General features: G+C 41.5%; 1 protein-coding gene across 1 annotated transcript in view; it reads right to left on the reverse strand.

Moving 5' to 3' along the window:
• LOC117810657 (protein kinase C-binding protein NELL1-like) overlaps window positions 1-9215 on the reverse strand; it is a 459515-nt gene extending 450300 nt beyond the window's left edge. Inside the window, exons 1-2 of the mRNA XM_034680585.1 lie at window positions 9110-9215; window positions 8439-8567 (exon numbers count right to left, since the gene is read on the reverse strand). Coding sequence (XP_034536476.1) covers window positions 8439-8567; window positions 9110-9158 — 178 coding nt within the window. The 5' untranslated portion in view covers window positions 9159-9215. The remainder of the gene's footprint in view (window positions 1-8438; window positions 8568-9109) is intronic.
• Between the last annotated feature and the right edge of the window lie 12694 nt (window positions 9216-21909).

Consider the following 21909-nt stretch of genomic DNA (forward strand, 5'->3'; position numbering starts at 1 on the left):
AGCAACTTCTGCACCAATGACTGTCCCTCACTCGATTTTTGACTTGACAAATAAAGCTGTTTATATCAACTTATCCCTGCATTTGAAGGGCTTCCACGCACTGCATTTAAAGCACCAGAATTCCCAGTCTACAACAACTTTCAGCCCACATTTCATCTTCAGATACTTTGTTGTTATTCTCTGTGTTGGTGTATCACATTCTTGTCCATCTTAACTGTTCTTGGTGTTTTCTTTCTTATTTCCTCTGTTGTGATGGATTTCTCCCTGCATGGTTGTTAAGCATCTGTGTGAACTGACTGAACAACACAAAGCCTTCACTTTGCTTCAACAGAATCGACCACAGACAACATGTGTAGTTGATGTTTTAGACTTTTTCACAGATTTCTTTAAGCAGTTAAATTCTTAAATTTTCACAGAACAACAACAAACGTGCATCTTTCACCAGAACTCGTCTGCTGCGGCTCTTCATTGGTGAGGTGGTGAGGTGTTTTGGAGAGGATCTCTGCTTTAAATGAGGTTGGAAAGAAAGTTCTGAATGGAATCGACAGGAGGGTCAATTAAAGCGTAATTAGGGACTATGTCAGTCGTGAAAAAACACTGCAGATGTTATATGTGAAGGAACACTGGCCTAAAAGGCAGATAGGAGGCGTGCTTATAGATTTCAGGGCTATCAGAATCAAGGTTGTATAGTTTTTGCAGTTTAACTGTTTAACATTAATGATTTTGAGTACGAGAGTCAATGAAGAGCAGAGAGATCTATGCGCTGACCTGACACGCTCAAAGATAGCTCCTCTGCATGATTGTGAGTCTGATTATCAGAACAGCATTGAAGATACTCAAGTGACCAAAAATGTCAAGTGTTGCATGTAAAGGATTTTGGCTTTAAAGCTGGGGTTGGTAGTCAGATTTAGATACACTTTTTGTTATACTGGTTAAAATGATCTTTATGTCCTGATGGTAATCAATACATGATGTGTTCTTAAAAAATAGCGAAGAAAAGCTGCTATCTACAGCCGGAGTAAACCTGGGAAAAAACACCAACCAATCAGCCTTTTTTGGGTGCCAAAATTTTAAACCATTCAAATCCCGTCCTGCTGTTCTGCCCGCCTCCTGCGCGTACATTTCCCTGGCGTGTACTCTGAGTCCCCATCTCCTGCCGCTGCTTCCCCTGACTCTACTGACTGCCCCTCTCGTTCGACCTCGGGCCTGTCCCCTCTGACCTGATGAGGTGCTTTGCTCAGGACTGTAGTCCGGATCAGAGTCTAAAAAGCTCTCACCACGGGGCTCTGACAAGCAGAAGAATGAATGCCATTTATTAAATCCTACAGAAAATATATATGTACTGTAGCGTCTGCCCGGACGCTGTAGGGATGACGAGCCGGTTCATGAACACGTTGATCTTTAATAACCGGTCACTGTCGGCCGTGATCACGCCAACCAACAAAGCAACAATCAATGTTTGAATGAAGAGCTTCTCCTCTTGTCTCTCCTCTCTCCCGCTCACACACTCTATACCTCTCCTGATGCCTTCACTGACTGTCAACACTGTAGGAATTAAGAACATCTACACTGAACACGTTTAACAAACAGTAGAGCTGTTACAGTTTTATATGTGTTATAACTTTTCTCCTGATATCGTGTCACCAGTACAACTGGATAATGCTAGAATGACAGTTGTGAGTACTAACAGCAGTTTTTAACTTTCACTATGATAATGTTTTGGTGAGGACCAGTTTTGAATCAGTCACCATCATATGGTCATATAAGTCAGCGGCGCTCGTGCATGTGAGGGGTTAGACGGAGTCATGAGGAAATGCTACATTCAAATTCATGCTAGTTTTCCGAGACTACCAACCCCAGCTTTAATTGCAAAGTTGTTATTAATTGTTTTCTAACTAGAAAGGGGAGTTTCCTGACACTTGAATATGAAACAAATAAAAAACACAAGCAGACCTCGAGATACTTTAACCCTCCTGTTATGTTCATTTCTCAGGAACAGCAATAACGTTCCTGGGACATATTTAAATTATCCATTACTAACCACTTGAATCAATATTAAATGCAATGGTGTTCTTTAATTCTAACAGATCATGGTTTAATGAGGATATCTCACTTGTTTTTAATGAAAATTCGTGTTCAAGGGTGTGCGCGTGTGTGTGTGTGTGTGTGTGTGTGTGTGTGTGTGTGAGTGTGAGTGGGGTGAAATATGTCACACAGTTGCAAAGAAACAACTATTTGACACTTCTGACCCCTTTTAGCCTCCACTTTGACTGCCGGGTCAAATTGACCCACAAACAGTATATCTATAAACATGCAGGGGGGGTTTCAAATATGTGAAATCAACCATTTTCATTTTTTATGTTGTTTTTCACCTATTATTAAGCAAAGTAGAAGAAGTTTCATACCGAAAAAATACTTTTAACAATTTTTGGGGGATTTTTTAATTTTAAAAAGGCTCAATTTGACCCGCAACATAACAGGAGGGTTAATTGTGATTGTTGAAAAACACTCAGAATCTGGTGATTCTGCAATAAAAGAGCATTCAAGTTTTTCATCTGCGTCATACTGTCAGACCTGTGAGGTTATAATGCCAAGGACCCTCCTGAGATGAAAAATGACAGAACATTCCTTTCTGTTCCCAGATATCCATCTAATGTGGCACCGCAGAAAAAAATATGAAATGGTTTCCCTGAGAGTGCCATTAAGAAAAAGGTCATGTTGTTACCTAAATCAAAAGCGGTTGATCCTTTGTGCAGAGGTCACTTCAGGACATCTTACTCTCAGAGAGCCTGGCTAAACCCCTTTAATGTCAGCCTCGGCAGCTCAAAGGTTTTTTGTCCATCTTTCATCTATCCAACCAATACGCAGCTAAGAATCCATGAAAAACTATCCCAAATATGATTCACATAACTACGATTTCAGAATAAAAAAGAAGAATAAAAGGACGGTGTTCAAACAGACTAGCAGATAATAAGACTAAATTCAAAGCGAGGTCAAGCAGAGCACCTCCAAATCGGAGACGAATATCAAAACTGGCAGCAGCCTGATGTGGCACCAATTAATGAAAAGCCACAGTTTAAAAAGAAGAAGCACTTCATGTAATTCTCCCCTACAGCTCACATTTCACACTCCCAGACTGAAGTCAAAGCAGATTTCTCTCCTTTGTGTTGAATACGACTGCATGATCAGAGCTTTTTGCAAGTCAAATGTCAGCTATAGGAACATGATGGTGCACAGACCCAATTCTAGCAGAAGCATAAAGGAGGCTTACCTGAGCAAGTGTAGTCTGGACAAAGAGTAACAACTAACGACAGCTATCATCCAGCAGCTCTGACATCAGACTAGTGGAGAAACAATATCTTGACTTAGTGTTCCTGTTGTTTTATTTACATGTTATCAAGCACTTTAAAGGATGTTCAACTACAGTCTTATTATGCATGCAAACACTGCAGCAGTTTCCTCCTAAAACAAAAGCTCCTGATCCTGCTGCGCTTGCAGCAAACACAGCCTCACACCCTGCTGTGCTGCAGGTTCAGCTACACATCCTGCAAATGGTCAACTTGCAGCTCCAGTGTTCACCAGCACCAGGATAAAGTACCACTTAATATGACAAGCACACACTTTAAGCCACCTTGCGTAACCGATTAGGTGCAACGATTCGATGACGTAGTTGACCAAAAGCGATGACAGGATTAGTCACCGACGAATTACAAAGTAGATGAGTCATCGTGACATCATCACACAATGTTTTCATGCTGTGTGCAGACGTAAGATCCTTTTTACAGAGTTGAATTGCTAAGTAGTGATACATCTTGCATCCTTTCTCTCTGTGCTGAGAGTGGTGCATGCAAGAAAGCTTCCAGGAAGCAACGGGTAAACTAAACATAGCAAAATGAATTACTGAGGAGTGAGACATCTGATCTTGCATGCTTACTATCTCTGCTGAGGGTGGAACATGCTAAACAGCGACTAGGTGATGACAGTTAAGCCAAACATAGCAGCAAGGCGGTGACCGATGCAACACCATTGTGTTGTAAAAGGTCTTAAGTACTTTACATCTCCGCCAATTCCATAACTGCTCCAACCCTCTCCACCCTGACCAACTGCCTGACTGAAATTAAATCCTGGAAGCAAAAAAACTACCTCCAACTCAACTGTGAAAAATCTGACCTCCTGATCATCGGCCCCAAATCCCTCACCACAACCACCAACAACTTCAACCTCTCCATTGACAATGCTTCCCTCACTCCGTCCTCACATGATCACAACCTCTGTATCATTTTGGACTCCTATCTCACTCTGGAACAGCACATCAAGCACATCACCAAAAACGCCTTCGTCCACCTTAAAAATATCACCCGTCTCCGTCCATCTCTCTCCTTTTCCACCGCCGAAACCCTCATCCACGCCTTTATCACTTCCAGACTCGACTACTGTAACAGCATCTTCTATGGCCTTCCTTCAAAACAACTCAACAAACTGCAATATATCCAGAACTCTGCCGCCCGCCTGTTCACCCACACCTGCTCCCGTGACCACATCACCCCTGTCCTCCAAAACCTCCACTGTCTCCCTATCAAACAGCACATGCATTTTAAAATCCTCCTCCCAAACACAAAGCCCCCCATAACCAGGCCCCTTTTTACCTCACCGACCTGCTCCAACACCACACCCCCTCCCATAACCTCTGATCCTCCAACACCCACCTCCTCTCCCTACCACCTGACACCAAGCACTGAACCTGGGGGGACAGAGCTTTCTCTGTCGCTGACCCCATCCTCTGGAAGGCCTTACCACTTAACATTAGAAACTGCCCCAACCTGTCCACCTTTAAAACACTTACCAAAACCCACATATTAGAACTGCTTTTAACATATGATTGATTTTAAATTTATGTTATTCATGTTTTTATTAATCAGTTGTTTTATATGATGTGTTATCCTCTGTGCAGCGTCTTTATAAATAAAATTCATTATTATTATTAGTATTATTATTAAGACCAGGCTCATTCAAATAAAAGATGCAAAGTCAGAAACACACTGTGAGTGAGTTTTACATTTATAGTCCCTCATTTTAAAATCTTTATCTACACTAAATCCTTTGTCTTACATGAATTTAAGACTTTTAATGGCACGTTTAGAGTTTAAGAGTAACGTTAAATTGAAAATCAGATCGTTAAATAAGAACCATTAAGTTATTGTGCAATTCAACACTCCATTAGTCGAGTAATCTTTCAATAATTGATGACTAGTCGACTATCTAAATAGCCGTTAGTTTCAGCCCCAGCGGCAAAGCACTGCTTCAAGCATTCAGCCAATTTTATCCATGACTGCAGCAGCCTTGCATGCATGTGTGTGTACATGCAGATACACCCTGATTCTGCATGCACCGTGATCCAGTGTGCACCTTTGCAATGTGCTCAAACGGGTGCATCATTTCAGACAGACACTTCTTGTAAGTGAGTCATGAATAAGGGGAACCTGGTGAGTTTCCTTTTCTTTATCAAGCTGCATAAAAAGTAAGCATGACATGTTTACATTAATTTCCTGAGCAGTGCACATCCTGCTCATGTGGGTGTTGCACGTATCTGATCATAATGTTGATGCTGAACATGATAAATCAAAAGCTCCAACTGTGATCATATAACTGTGTCTGTGTTTCATAAATGTCACTTTCACATTTCAATTATCTGAGCATCCTTTTTAGTAATCAAATAAGCAGAGCCACGTGGGGTTGATGTGCGAGTATTTATTTTGAGTTAGAAGAGATGTTTCTTCCTGGAGCGGACCGACACATCCAACACTTTTCCACGGGGGAGTTACCAAAATACAAACTGATTATTGCTGTTAGATTTTTTTTTTAATCTAAATCAACATTGGGACACAAGGGGGTCTGAGTAATGAGGCTGACTATCTGGGTTCCAATGTGGAAGAGAAACTAGGTCACCCCCCCACTCCTTCATGGTCTGACTAACTTCATTCAATACATAACCCACAATGTAAGGAATCCTGCTGATGAGCCGCACACAGTGTAAAAAATGTGCACAAATATTGCTAATTAGCTGAACCTTGTCTCTATTTGTTCCTTGGAGGAGGATTATTAGCATTTTTCTTTTATTTCAAGGTTGGGTAACACCCAGATAAGGACCTTTGAGTCGAGGCTGCACTCGTCTGCCTTTCCTAAACTGCCTTTCATTAAGTGCACTGGTGCATTCTACTGTTGAGAATGTAGGAGACGAGATGCTGAAATCTGTTTTCTAATGCAAACCATCTGTTGTTTGTACATCACTGTCTGAGCAGGAGACTGGAAAGACTGGTCCCAGTGTCCAGCCAAACACCCTGCCAGAGCTCCCTTTCTCTCTCCGTGCCATCGACACTAATTGGAACAGCACATTGTTGCTTTTTTTCCAGCCATTTCACCAGCATTACAATATGTTCCTCCACAATTTATGCAATCAAACAGATGAAATATGATACCAGGCTCAGGGAACTACATGATTGCGTGCACCATACATAAATCATCTTGAATAATCACTGACCCAATCAGCCTCAGAGGCTCCTGCACAGCTTGTACCAGACGGCTAATCACGGACCGCTTGTTGCTGTCACTTATCAGAACACCGACAGACATCTTCACTTTTTTAAAGAAACCTGCAAGTTGCTGCAACTTCGGCAGCAGTTGCTCTGGAGAGCCATCTGGGTTACAGGGCCATGAAAGCAGCATGGAGGGGTGGGTAAGCATTAAATGGGTCACAACACAAGCATCCTATCCAACACTCACAGGTCCAGTTCCCCCCGCTGGGTCGGCCTCCTGCTTCCCACACTATCTGGCTGCTCAAACTTCAACCCTGGGAGCCTGGAAACTGTATAGGGATACCAGCTTGGAGTTGAAGTAGGAGTGTGTGTTGTTGTTGTGTGTGTGTGTGTGTGTGTCAAGTAAAAAAGTAAGGTTGTGTATCCCGTGTGGCCTCCAGCCTCGAATCTTGGACAGCTTAACCTCGGCAGAGTTGCCCAATCTGCCCTGCTTTCATTCATACAGAGCCAGCGGCACACAGAGCCAAGCACTCCAGAAAATAAACACACACACACACACACACATACACATGCATACACACAGCTGATATGAGTCTCAAAACCCAGTGTTGCTTACTTGGGATTCAGGCTGCTGGTGTGTGTGCCAGTATCTCTGAATTTGAATATTTTCTTGCCAAAAAAGTAAAGAAAAGAGTCAGTGTTTATCCATAACTTTGCATTTTTGTCCATGTCTGAACGGCATCGGGCCATCCGGGGACAGGAAACTCTCAGAGGAGAAAGAAGTAGGACTCCCATGCATATTCCCTTTAAATACTGAGTAAATCTAAGTCATATTTAACTTCTAAAAAAATAGTTCAAGATCAGATCTAAGCTGTAAAGTTTAGCCTTCAAAAGAAAGTTTATCATTTGGGTAACTATACAGTTTTCTTTCCATTCTAAGAAGTCAAACATTTGCTGGTCCCGGCTTCTTAAATGACAGGATTTGATTTGGAACCGGAGCTCTTTTACTTCTTTACTTTGGGCTTGGAGGAAATCGATAAGCAATGCTCACAACTTTTTGACATTTGAAGACCAATCAGTTCTGAAAAATAACCAGCAGATTCATTTAAATCAGCTACAACAATGTGTAATATAATTTTTCATGCACTCTGTGGCTACAGTTAAACAGGAAATAAAACGCAAAGGCAAAAGTAGATACAAATCTGTCTATTTCTTGTATTTCTCTTTCCTCCCTGACTCCATCACTCTCTCCTCCCCAGCAGTCCAGCCTCTCCTTCCAGCTGACTCTTTCTCAGAGCACACACAGAAACGTGAGAATGCAGTTAAGTTATCTTCTGACACTGGTAACACATCTCGAAACACTCTTAGCAGGGTTATGTCAGTAGTTTATCACTGTTATCTTCCCATTAGGACTCATGGATGTTTCTTTTCTTTTTCCCTGAGGGCTCTAAAGATCCGAGCCACACTCTGCGTGCCCTTCAGGGTCCTCCTTACTGTAACACACCTGATACGACACTGACCAGCAAATGTTGAGATTACACAACACTGGATGTCCTTGGATATAGTGGAGGTGTTGCATTCCCCCCCCACACACACATACACATAGCGGGCACTCATGTGTGTCCAGCAAGAGTCTGAGCATCTGCTGCCTGGGACAAATTAAATGTGGAGTAATTATGGCGATGAGGCTCCCTGGTGTGTTTCCGTCTCAGCATCCCGGCTAATACTGTGAAGCCAAAAGGTGTGGCGCTGCGTGGATCCGCTCACACTTACTAATGAAACAAAGAGCGTGCGTGCGCGCATATATGCGCGTGAAAGCAGCCATGACACAAAAGACAAAGGCATTTCTGAACTTAAGCAGCGCGACTGATGTGGAGTGAAAATGATGGGGAGTGCGTGAGTTACCTCTGAACAGGAAGGCTTTGCTGCTGTTGTGGAGCCCCGCCACTTGGGTAATTCCATAGGTGGCATTTGCCAGGTCAAGTTCATTGATGATATCAATCTGGTAGTCTTGATCTGATCCGAAAGCCAAAACTGTGCGAGAAGAAATGAAGGTTAGATGATGTCACGCTGAGAGGATTAAATAAACCTTCAATAAAATCCTAATTCATTCAAAAAAAAGCAAAAAAAAAAAAAAAACGAGGCTGCTTCTGACTGTTTCACTGCCTGTGGGGAAAAAGTCACGCAGTTTTAATACCAATGCTCGGTGCTGCTAACACTGACCACTAACACTCACTGTACATCTGCCCGCAGCCCACACCTGGGCTCTCCACGGGCTGGAGGTGCACTGTGCGCGCGTTGAGGTATAAAAGGTGTCATCATCGTCACCTTATCTGCACCCTAGTTATTTTACAATATCAACTCTACAAACTGCAGGTGCTGAAGAGGATCACGCTGCATTCCTGAGTCGGTATAAGGAATACCTGTCACACGCTTCTTCTCGTTTTTAAGGCTTCTCAGTTTGCACCTTGCGCGCAAGGTGCAAACTGAGAAGCCTTAAAAACGAAAAGAAGCGTGTTCCACTCGAAACCAAAATCCTCGTCATGGTCAGATAGTGCAGCGCGACTTGGACTCACCTGGTTTGGAGAAAAAGAAAAAGGAAAACAAAGCCACGTAAATATCCATTTGTGTTGGAGTTGCGCTGTACAGAGTCCTCAGTCGTGCGCTCCGCTGCGTATCCACACTAACCCGCTCTGGTCCGACTGGCGCTGTGCGCTGCTCTCACCTCTCCTGAATGTGGAGGAACGGAGGAACGGTCCACATCACAGGAGCAGGGGTTTCCTCAATGTGAAACTGGACCTGTTTATGATGCGTGAAGGCAGCCGATCAGTCATGGCATTACATCAACACTGAAAGACGTGTACGTGTACTCAGGGTGTCTCTAAACTGCACTGCAGTCTTGAAATATCAGAATATTCTGTATCATCAATCTGCAAAGTTCCCCCCCGTTCAGACATCACAAACTTCCAATTTCTGAGGTGAGAAAAAGGCTTTCAAATGAAAGTCTGTGAGTGGAGGATATGGGAATTCTCTTAAATAGATAGGTAGGCTGTTCACACTTTTCAAAGAAATCCCTGTCTCTAGGGACAAATTAACAACAATGCGGCTGACAAAGAGAAACACGCTTTATTAACTCTGTGAAGATACTGTAGCGCTCAGAATAAAGTGTTTGCTCTGTATGAGGATTTTGTATCACAGCACAGACATAAAAAAAGAGTCCTACATCTCCTCTTTGCTTCATAAAACATCCCCCCATCACATTCTGCAGCTCCCACATCGACCTCTCCCTCTCCTCCCCCCCTGCCTCAGAGAGTCTCTGGGATTTACAGGCACTGCTGCTCCAGTCTTCTTTCCTCTGGGGCTTGTCCTTATTGAGGACCATTAATCATACGCTTTCTCTGCCTGCCTCTAATTTGTGTACATTGTCAGGTTGTCTGGGTTACCTGCATCAACACAAACTGGTGGAGGAGAGGGACCAGCAGTGCCTAGGGGTTGGCAGTTACACAGTGTGTTAATGTTTTCTACGCCTGGGATGGTGTCATGTCTGCTTTGGGAAACAGGTCACCACTACTCCTCTCAAATGAGAACAGCATCTCTTTTTTCCTTTCTTCTTTTAATCCTCTTATAAAGCTGTGCACTCAGCATTTTGCCCATGCTTAATATTTGAGATCTAGAAGAAGCTATGATATTTGGATGATGGGATGGATACTCTTAAAGTCACTGTGGTAATGACTTGTCAGTCAGGACTCAAAATTAGCCAGAGGAGTTGCCCCCTGCAGGCCACTGGATGAAATAGCCTAGTTTTTTAATGCAGTTTTGAATTGGTTTCACTTTTGAAATCTAGAGGCTAAGTGGACTTCATTAACGTTGATGTAGACGTTATAAAGAATGCAGAATTAATGCATTTTATCCCTTTTTTTCTAATTGCAGACGTTTTTATTCTCTATATATTAATATGCTCTTTTTAACCTTTTTCTGAGTCTGATCTTTTTATTGCTTTTATGCAGTCTGTCATTTTATTCAGCAGTCTTTTGTAATACCAGCATTAATTTCATATTTTAGTTCTTGTGTAAATTTATTGCCTGCACTTTGCATTGCTTTATTTATTCATTTATGGTAAAGGCTGTAAAGCAGTTGAAGAGTTCATTTGCAAAAACAGATATCTCCCTTTTCATACATTTTCAAAAACCATATTTCCTTTTAATACATTTTTTAATAAAGTTACTTTTTTAAGATACAGCTAATTAGTAATGTAATTTTGACTTAGTAAAAGCCAGCAAACTTCAATTGATTGATAATACCAAAAGCTAGTAATAGAAAAAATGTGTTTTTTGAAACATTTTTTAAATTTTTAAAAAGTGAGTTAGGCAAGGCAAGGCAAGGCAGCTTTATTTGTATAGCGCATTTCATACACGAGGGCAACTCAATGTGCTTTACATTAAAACATTAAAAGCATTGGAGACATTCAGACAGGCATAAAAGAACACAATTAAAATGACAAATATGATAAAACAGAAAAGAAAATATATAAAAAATTACATTAAAATTTTAATTTAAGGTGAGTTAAAATGAGCTAAGATAGGAAGGCAGTGGCAAATAAAAAAGTCTTAATCTTTGATTTAAAAGAGGTGAGAGTTGGAGCAGACCTGCAGCTTTCAGGGAGTGTGTTCCAGATATGTGGTGCATAATGACTAAACACTGCTTCACCATGTTTCGTTCTGACTCTTGGGACTGAAAGCAGACCAGTACCTGATGACCTCAGAGGTCGAGGTGGTTCATAAAGTAGTAGCAGATCAGCCTAAACCATTCAGTGCTTTATAAACCATCAGCAGGATTTTAAAGTCTATTCTCTGACAGACAGGAAGCCAGTGTAGAGATCTAAGAACTGGAGTGATGTGATCTACTTTTTTGGTCCTTGTTAGGACTCGAGCAGCAGCATTCTGTATGAGCTGCAGCCGTCTGATGGACTTTTTAGGGAGTCCTGTAAAGACCCCGTTACAGTAGTCTAGTCTGCTAAAGATAAATGCATGGACCTGTTTTTCTGCATCCTGCTGAGACATCAGTCCTTTAATCCTTGATATATTCTTAAGGCGGTAGTAGGCTGACTTTGTAATTGTCTTAATGTGGCTGCTGAAATTAAGGTCTGAGTCTAAGATTACACCAAGGTTTCTGGCTTGGTTTGAACATTTCATCTGTGCAGATTGGAGCTGAGCAGTAACCTTTATTAGAGTTATCTGTTTTTGCAAATGAACTCTTCAATTATTTTTTATCTAGACACCATTATTTCTTATTCCAGCTCAGTTTTTTGGCCCTAAATTTAACTGAACTAAAACAAAGGAGTCCAATCAGTGTCCATATGTTGTGCAGTTATTCTGAGATAATTTCAAACAACAACTTCATGCATTTTCTTCTAGTTACAGTTTCACACATTTATGGATAGTTTTTATGAAGCTACACCAAAATTGGGGCTTAACAGACGAACACTTCCCACGGTGCTATTTCTCTCTTCAGTAGGTGGTTTATTTGTTTTCATTTTTTGTCTCTCCAGATAAAAGAACATTTTCCCTGTTCACTTGAACCCATCAGACTTGGCCTTAACCTCTGTGCTGTTGTCTTGTTGCTGTCAGAGGTGATAAGATAATCTTTTACTCCACCTCAGTCAGCTGTCATTTCATTGTCCAGTACATTAGACCCACCTCCAGCTCCATTTTGAGACTATTCTTTCCCTTTCAAAGAGATCCATAACCTTATGTTCACGTTTCTCTGACAAGGACGTCTGGCAGCAAAGCGAACAATGGCACCCTTCTCTCAGAAGCAAAAGGCAGCAGTGTGAGCAGCTGGCGAGATGTTGCTGTTGTTGAGTCTGACTTTTCTCGTACTCCTGATGAGAAAACTCAACTTTGGGTAACTTCAGAAACACCTGGCTTTTTCTGAGGTGTGACAACATGTCAGAGGCAGCCTCAGAGTGCCTCACAGTATGCATCCATCCATCTGATGTGCAGCTGAAATCACCCATCTGTGTAATCTGGACATCTAAAACACTCCCGTTCCATACAATTTGAGCCCAGTTGAAACCCTGATACGCAGATATTATTTCACCTGCAAATCAACAAATCAGTGCTCAGTGGGCTACAAACAGACTGATTTGTTGACACATACTGTCTGCACCAAACCTGAAGCCAACAAACAGCTAGAAAAACAGAGATAGAGTGAGACAGACAGCGGCAGGGAAAGAATGACTGGCAGCGATATGAATGTGGACAGGATTATCTCTATAATTTAGTCCCATTCTCTAGATTGCAGCAGTGCAGCAAGGCCTCGCTGTTTTCAATCTACGCTTGTCAACACATTACAATGCCCCCGCCATCGTCCCGCAGTCACACACAGCGAGGTCATCAGAAAGGTTCCCGACAGCAGACCCTTTTCTATCAGGAAACAGGGCGAGCTAGGCAGCCAATTGCACACAAACAGAAGCGACCTCGCAAACAGCACTCGGAAAAGCTGAATCGCTATGGGTCTGAGCTGCCTGACGGAGATGGGGGCAAAGTTTGGTATTTCTCTGAGCAGAGTGGGAGTCACATTAAACCAACAGGAGGCGAGACGATGCTCAGTCACTGATTAAATAAATGGCATGCAGCAGTGCTACTACTTTGCATGATGGCTGCCTTTTTTGCACCATTAAATTCATTCCTACATTGTTGTGTAGTCACCTCATGTGAGCCTGATCATTTAACAAGTATGTGTACGTGGATATGACGTCCTGATATTTGGGGACATTACCAGGAATCAAGAGCAGCAATATGCAGCTTTAAAAAAATACATTTACATTCAGATTCAATGACCTCTTCAGTCTTTTTAGATCTGAACAGAAACTTTTTAGGAGGTTGAATCTTTCATTGAAAGTATGAAATACTTTTATTCTGGTTTGACTTTGTTAGAAAAGTGTTATACAGAAGTTTGGGCATGAGTGCAGATGGGTGTAATAGAAGCAAATGTACTTTGGGAACACATTGGACACCAAGAAATCCTTAAATGTAATGAAGCCATTTTTTTCTATTAGTGCATCATATTACTCAGAACACAGGAAGTCATCTTTGCAGAAACAGGGAGATGATGCTGTTACATATGAAACACCTAAAAGCTGCAACCCAGAACTGTCATCTTCTTCTTGGAATAAATGGTTTGATTCAAGCACTTAGAGTGGATACTCACATGTGGCTTTTTGTTTCTGACTATCCTACAAAATGTAACCACAGGCTTGCAGAGTTCAATGAACACTTACAAAATACACTCTGTTACAGTCCGATGCAAATTCAAGTTATTTTTGGTTTTAATTAAAGCTAGGGTTGGTAGTCCTGGAAAACTAGCATGAATTTGAATGCATTTCCTCAGGACTTCGTCTAACTCCTCCTCCTCCCTCCCCTCGGAGCTCCTCCGTCAACTCATGTCTCACTCAGCGGTTAGAAAACACCAAAACATTCTCATAGTGAAAGTTAAAAACACAAACAAACATGAAATGTACGCTTTGCAGGAGGCGGGCAGAACGGCAGGACGGGATTTGATTGGTTTCATCATTTGGCTCCTGATGGCAGGGATTGGTTGGTGTTTTCCCAGGTTTACTCCGGCTGTTTTTTCCTGCTTTTTATTAACCCTCCTGTTATGTTGCGGGTCAAATTGACCCTTTTTAAAGTCTATATTAGGCAATATATGGCTTCCAAACCAGCTAAATGCAGCATAAAAACCTGGGCAGCATGTGACAGAAGAGGTGTCGTGTTAATTTATCAACATCACTTCATAAAAAATAATAATAATAAATATGTAAAATAAAATAAACATAAATCAATGTCATTTATAACTATTGTATTATATTTAGGGCTTTCCAGTGTATATTGAAAAAAGTTCTAACATTAATTTTAATGAAAAACGAGTGAGTTATCCTCATTGAACCATGATCTGTGAGAATTAAAGAGTACTAATGGACTAAATCCGGGGTGTCAAACGTGCGGCCCGCGGACCAAAACCGGCCCGCCAGAGGATCAAATCTGGCCCGCGGAACAACTTTGCAAAGTGAAAAAATGACAGAGAAGACATTAACTGCAATTTTTTAATAAAAGTAACTAATACTTTAAATGTGTCCTTTGGGGGTCGATTCATTAAGACTTTTTAGAGCACTATAAGATGATCCACTAACTACTAACACTAGCACTACACCCCTGCATACAACACTGTCCAGCAAGCACACAGTTCATGATGGAGCTGAGGGGTCCAAAATAATCAACTTTACCTTCTTCATTATTATAACCTCTGTTCTTTTGCAGTAAACAGTACACTGTGTGTGTCAGGTGAGTGGGTAACCTGTGTGTTTGGTGTGTTCGCAGCAGGTTTCAGGGCTTAAAGAGTTAAATATTCGACCCACTATGAGACTCATCATGGAAAAAGAAAGATAGTTTATTAAATGAGAACATTTTCAGAATGTATTTCTCGTTATTTATAGGTTATTATGTTCTGATTTTGCTGGTCCGGCCCACTTCAGATCAACTCGGGCTGTATGTGGCCCCTGAACTGAAATGAGTTTGACACCCCTGGACTAAATCTTGATTTAAATGGTTGGTAATGGAGTTAAAATGTTGATTAAATTGTAGATTTAAATTAAGATTGTATTGGGATTTTTGGAGGTTGTGACACTTTTGGATAATTGAATGTTCCCTGGGTCAAATTGACCCAGGGAACATTACTGCTGTCCCAGAGAAACAAACATAACAGGAGGGTTAAGAACACATTATGTATTGATTGCCATTTGGACATAAAGATCATTTTAACCAGTATAACAAAAAGTGGATCTAAATCTGACTACCAACCCCAGCTTTAACTTCATAAATCAGCCTTTGATTTTATTCTGGTTCACCATCTAGTAGCTTAGAAAAAAAAATGGCCCAAGCCCAAGCTTACTTGCCGAACACTGCTATAGAGGAAGAGTCAGTCTTGTTGCTGATTGCTTTTATGGGCCAATTTTATAACCAGCAAAAAACTCACCACAGGAGCTTTTAACATCCCTTTCCATGTTTCATTCATCAGCCATCATTTAAACAGACATCTGCAGTTGCTTAATCATCATCAAGTAATGAATAGAAAGCAGAAAGTGGAATAAAGGTTAACGGTTTTATGTCTTTGTTTTATAACAAGTTCCATTTTGAATCCATAAACCCATTAAACAAATGCATATTAAATCTCATGACTTACAGAAGTTGAAGTTATAATTTTATTCACAGATTATAACAATACACTGCAAAAACCGTGTGAAATCTTTAATAATTCAGATTCCAGGCAACACAAACCCCCTCTCTGTGAGCTTTATACATCATGTTGTGTCATGACATCTAAAATAAATTACACTGACACGAGGAAGAACTGTGAATTCAGCACTTTCAGCTGCTGAAACAAGAAACCAACAGACTCCTCTTTCTGAGTTTGAACTATGGCAGCCCAGACTCATCAAAAAGCTTCTATCTCTGATATCCTCACTGTGTCTGCTTTGAACAGATGAAGTCTTCTCCCTGCGATAACCCAGGCTGACATGAAAGAGCTCCATGTAATAACAAACCTAAACTTCTAACTCTGCAGCAGCGGTTTTTGAATAAGGGCCGGGGCATTACAGCCTGGGGAACGAGCCATGCAGCAGAGTCCTGCTGTGTGTGCTGAAAGCCCATCATTACCCATTAATCACAGTGTTAAAGCGCTCACCACCATTATGCCTAAATGCGTATTTTTCAGCAGGCTGGTGGATGTGGCATCAAGTGTGCCAGCCAGGCTCCAGGCTCTCACTGCTTTGTAAATCTGCGTCATTGTACATAACTGCCTTCACCTGGTGGAGGTGGAGATTTACTGAATCACCTGTTCCACCAGGCATGCCTGAATAAAGTTTTATATTCACTTTAAACTTTAATTATCTCTATGTGCAGTCATTTGGAAGCTAAGATATGTCAAAGACAGCAGCAGTTCTGCATCAGTAACTAAACTAAGGAATATATCAGGTCACAGTGGCAGCAGTCTGAGCAAAGGGACCCAGGCGACCCTCTCCACAGTATCTTCTTCTAGCTTCTGGGATTCCAAAGGGATAGTTAGTCCATCCAGTGAGCTCTGGGTCTACCAGGGGTCCTCTTGAAGTTGGACGCACCTCTAGGGGGAGGTGTTCAGGAGGCATCCTGATCAGATGCTCAAACCACATCAGTTGGCATCTTTTATGTATCAGTCTTCATAAATCTTAGGTTGTGTTTTCCAATCTGTTACAGTTTGCAGGCTGACAGGTCTGTTTACAGGTTTCTACCACTCCAGAACTGATTTCATATTTTCTTTAAGCATTTTGTATTTTTTTGTTTTGTATTTTTGTATGAATAAAATAATAACTAAACTTTATGAAACACAAAAGTCTACTTCAGGTGCAAGTTTGAGGCAGCAGTTGAGCAAATATAATCAGATTTCCATTCAGGAGGGTGAGGTTTGATTTCCTCTTACAGCAACATTTTTCAGTTTGCTTCTTTCTTGACTCATAAAGTTACTCAAACTTATTCTTGTAAGGAGCAGTTTACACACTAAGGCTATAGTCATTGTCACGGTGGTCGCTGGTTCAACTCCCGGCCATGACCATTTGCTGCATGTCACCCCCCACTCTCTACTACTCCGTGCATTTCCTGTCTCCTTACTGCTGTCATATCTAGTAACAGCAAAAATGTTCCAACATAACTGCAATGAATCACAGAGAGAAACTATGGTGGAGAGGACAGGAAAGGGTACTGGCAGCTGGTAAGAAGTCCTGGTACACTGAGGGGTTACTTTTAGAAGTGGCAATACTTTGTATGAAAGCATTGCGGCTCACTTAACTGACTTTACAGGTCTCCAGGTCATGCATTTTGAAAGTTAGAGCTTGTTAGTTAGTGGCATATAAAAGCATGTGAACACAAAAATATCTCACCATCCTGATAATTACGAGACTCAGAGAGGCCGGGTGGTGGTCTTGACAGAACCCCATCACCGTGACTAACCTCCTCTTTTTGAAAATTTCAGTTTTTGTTAAAGGAAAATATCGGCTTCTCCAGGATTGAAGCCCATGATGGAGAGAGAGCAATGAGTGTGACCCGGCTTATAAGCCTGATCATGGCTGAGGCCTTCTTTCTGGACATATGTGTGCTTTCCCTCTGATGTGGTTAAAACTGCAGGGTCGAGTTGAAGCTTCAGTAAACAGTGTGTGTTGTTCCATTCAGCTGCTCTGCAGCGTTGTGGTCCGGTCTGGCTTTAATAGGTCAGGTGGAGGGGGTGGAAACTGTGCAAAGGTTATAAGGCTGCACTATCAGAAGCTTGTAAAGCCGGGGGCAGCTCCAGAGGGACACCTTAATGGCTCTCAGGGGAATCAATGCTTTAACTTTATTTTGTCAGCCACAGTTAGAGTCTGGTTGACTGTCACTCTTCCAGGAACATGATTAATGTGTTCCTCAGAGGCACTTGGGAGAAAAAGAAGAAAAAAAGCTTTACCAGTGTGAAAGTGTGGTGGATGCTTTTCAATAGGATAGCAATTGAGCCGCAACTGTTGCACAAAAGATCATTTCTGCACCTGTGTGTATTCTCTGCACCACAATTTTAAAAATGGTTCCCTTCATTCAGTCACACAGGGTGAAATGGTGAAATGGAGCATTTTTCCCCCTTTCATTCCAACCTTCTGGGAAAGTAGAATAAGTTATGGATTAAACGGGCAACACCGATGTAGACTGCTGTATTGTTCACGAAAAACTGTGGCCAGGAGGCAATTACCAGGTCACAGTGGAAAATTCTCAGCCTTGGACATGACAGGCATGAATTGTCCCTGCAAGTTTGTTGGTTTGATTTCTTTGTCAAATAAAGCAGCACTTATCCCAAGCATGACCCAGTTTTGCTCTCAACTTTCTTCGTGCAGAGGTAAACATGCTCGCCAGAATGAAAACAACAGCGTTTCTCTTTCAGGAGGCGGCGGCAGTGTGATTGGAATGACAACCTACTTCTGCATCTCTGACATCAGATCTCTCAAACTGCAGACAAAAGCTTTTTTTGCAGGTCTTTAAATTTGGAGACCTACAATAAACTGCTCTGAGGTGACTGAAAATGCACAGGAACTGCTTTCTTGGGAAAATAATGCTTGAAACTTTGGCGCTCTGCTCTTTAGGAAAAAGCTGAGACATTTTAAGACATAAAGCAGAAATGTATTCTCTATTTTTGTCATGAATAGAGACAATGCTGGAGTAAACGCAGATATATTTCAAAGACAGGTTACAGTGTTATGTTTTGAAAGGCAGGCTGGTGCATTTGTTTTCAGTCTATGTGTTTGTCTGAAATGTGTAAAAATCAGGATTCAGTTGATCAACTTGGATGAGCTGGCATACTGCAGACTCAAAACATAATGAATTCATAACAATGTGATTAACATTAGTGGATTAAAGGTTTGTTTTTCTCTGTTAGGTCTGTATTAAGAGCATATTGTCTGGTGTTGTAGTCAAGTCAAGAGTTGATTCTCGAGTTCAAGTCCAAGTCTGAGGCACTAGAGAAAAAACTGAGTCATGTTCGAGTTGAGTAGCCATTACCTAGATCCAAGTCTGAATCTAGTCCTCATTTTTAATATTACCATTTAATACCAGAATGTCAGCTGTTTTACTCCAAACTTTCACTGTCTGAACCAAGTCATGAAGAACAATGATTCAGTAGCTACCAAGCGGCAACCTCCTGTCTTAAAATATGAAGCTTATGTGGAAGTGCTAAAAACTGCAGTTTATCAAGCGTCCCTTTGAGGCTGGCTGCAGAAACACGGAAACCACAAACGCAACCATTCAAAGAAGACGATCTTTGCAGCAGAAATAAACATGTTTACAGCCTGGTTCAAAAAACGGTTTGTTTCTGAAAAGCTCATTTCTGTATCGATTTTTTTAATAACTCGACTTGATGGGCGGGCGCCCTGTAACTGTTAGCCAAAAGGCTGAAGGCCCGCCTCTTTACCTCACACTAAGTTAGGTTGAGTTCAGCATTTCCAATATGGTACCCACCAACGATCGGCTTCAGAACAGCTCTTCAGAAACAGATGGGTGACATCGCGGCTCTACGTTCATTTATGATACAGTCTATGGTCTAAACCTGGACTGACTGTAAACCTGGACTGATTGTCTGAACCTGGACTGATTGTCTGAACCTGGACTGACTGTGCGAACCTGGACTGATTGTCTGAACCCGGACTGACTGTGTAAACCTGCACTGACTGTGTGAACCTGGACTGACTGTGTGAACCTGGACTGATTGTCTGAACCCGGACTGACTGTGTAAACCTGGACTGACTGTGTAAGCCTGGACTGACTGTGTAAACCTGGACTGACTGTGTGAACCTGGACTGACTGTGTGAACCTGGACTGATTGTCTGAACCTGGACTGACTGCATAAACCTGGACTGATTGTCTGAACCTGTACTGATTGTCTGAACCTGGACTGATTGTCTGAACCTGGACTGACTGCGTTAGCCTGGACTGATTGTCTGAACCTGGACTGATTGTCTGAACCTGGACTGACTGCGTTAGCCTGGACTGATTGTCTGAACCTGGACTGACTGTGTGAACCTGGAGTGACTGTGTGAACCTGGACTGATTGTCTGAACCTGGACTGACTGCTTAAACCTGGACTGATTGTCTGAACCTGGACTGATTGTCTGAACCTGGACTGACTGTGTGAACCTGGACTGATTGTCTGAACCTGGACTGACTGTGTGAACCTGGACTGACTGTGTGAACCTCGACTGACTGTGTGGGACCTTTTGAATGTGTAGAAAAGAAATGTATTTTATTCACATAACGAATCCTGTTGGTGTGTCTGCAGATTTGTGTGTTTTGTTTTATGCACACTGCACTTAATGAGCAGACACACTCATCATTTCTGCTGCAGTGGGATCCCTACAGGTGTCTAATAAACTCAAAAATACCTGCAGCCCAACCACTAATAATCAAAGTTTTAACAAACAAAACATCTTGGACTCAATTGTTGAGTCACTTTAGTTGAGTGAGATATGACCTAAAGTATGCATTAAGTTTTTGTGTTGAGTCAGTCAGAGAAGCTTCAGTTTAAAATGGACATTTCTTAGTGTCTTTGAAGCCATAAAGCTGCTTGCGGTTATCCCATCCATGCTCATACATGTAGCATTAGCCATCCCAGCAGAATCAGACATCTCACATCAACAGTCCCCTGACTTTGGTTGTTCAATAAAACCTTATCTGGAAATAAAAGAAATGAAAGCAAAGCAGTTTATGAACAGCGATTTTTATAATATGTAAAACAAGGCATTAAAATTGAAGACCATGAAGACAAAAAACCTTTGAAATGTTAAATAATCATAAAACGGGAGCAGAGCACGAAGCATTAATAAACCATTAACTGCATAACACTGCTTTGATGCATTACACTGCTCGCTAAATTTGCTCACTTTATCAGTTGCTGATAATGAAATCTGGAACATGAGGACTCTCCTTCACACATTTTAGCTAATGCGTGTGTTGAAGATGATATAGAGGATTTGGTTTGTGAAACGTGTCATCACTGGCATCATGGCTCATTGAATCACCTCATTATGTCGTCTCTTATTAAAATATTATGCAAAGATTTTTTTTTTCTCCTGAGCACAGGCCTGCACTTTCTGAATTGATGCTTTTATGTGAATCACTAAATGCAGACTCGATATTATGTGGTTCAAATGTTTAAATACTCTTACACGGCTATACTGCAACATGCAATTTACAGAAATGGAGTTTTGATTATCAGCCATCGAGAGCAGGGCTATTAAGGCTGATTGAGTCTTGATGGTGTTCCTCTGCTTGGAGTTATTAGAGAACAAATGGAGGAGTGCCGTACAGTAAATACAGAGTAGATTTCATTTCCATGGATCCAAATTAGCTATTTAGAGACAGCAGGGTGCTGTAAGCTCAAATAACACTTTGATCGTAAGCGGTGCCCTGAAGGCCATATGGACTCCCCAACCCCCTCAAACTAACAGGTTCACACCGTGTAGGTGGGAAAGGAAGAAATGCACATTCAGATAATACAGCCTTTGTGTTTTTTGCTCATTATTTTCCTCCAGTGTGAGACATAATCTTGCATTGACCTCATTCAAATGTTGTTAATACTTACAGTAAAATCAATCTCATCACCCTGTCTATGGCTTTAATACACGAACTTCACATTAACCTTCTAATTTTCCCAGTTCAAATGACAGAGCCTGATAATGTGAGACACAGATAATTTGAACCCATAGGAAAATAATTTTAGAGAGGAGATCTCAAAAGTGTTTCATTTATGTCTTCTAGACAACAATGAGATCTGTTTG

This window comes from Notolabrus celidotus, chromosome 3 (genome assembly GCF_009762535.1).
Source record: "Notolabrus celidotus isolate fNotCel1 chromosome 3, fNotCel1.pri, whole genome shotgun sequence".
In the NCBI taxonomy this organism is placed as follows: Eukaryota; Metazoa; Chordata; class Actinopteri; order Labriformes; family Labridae; genus Notolabrus; species Notolabrus celidotus.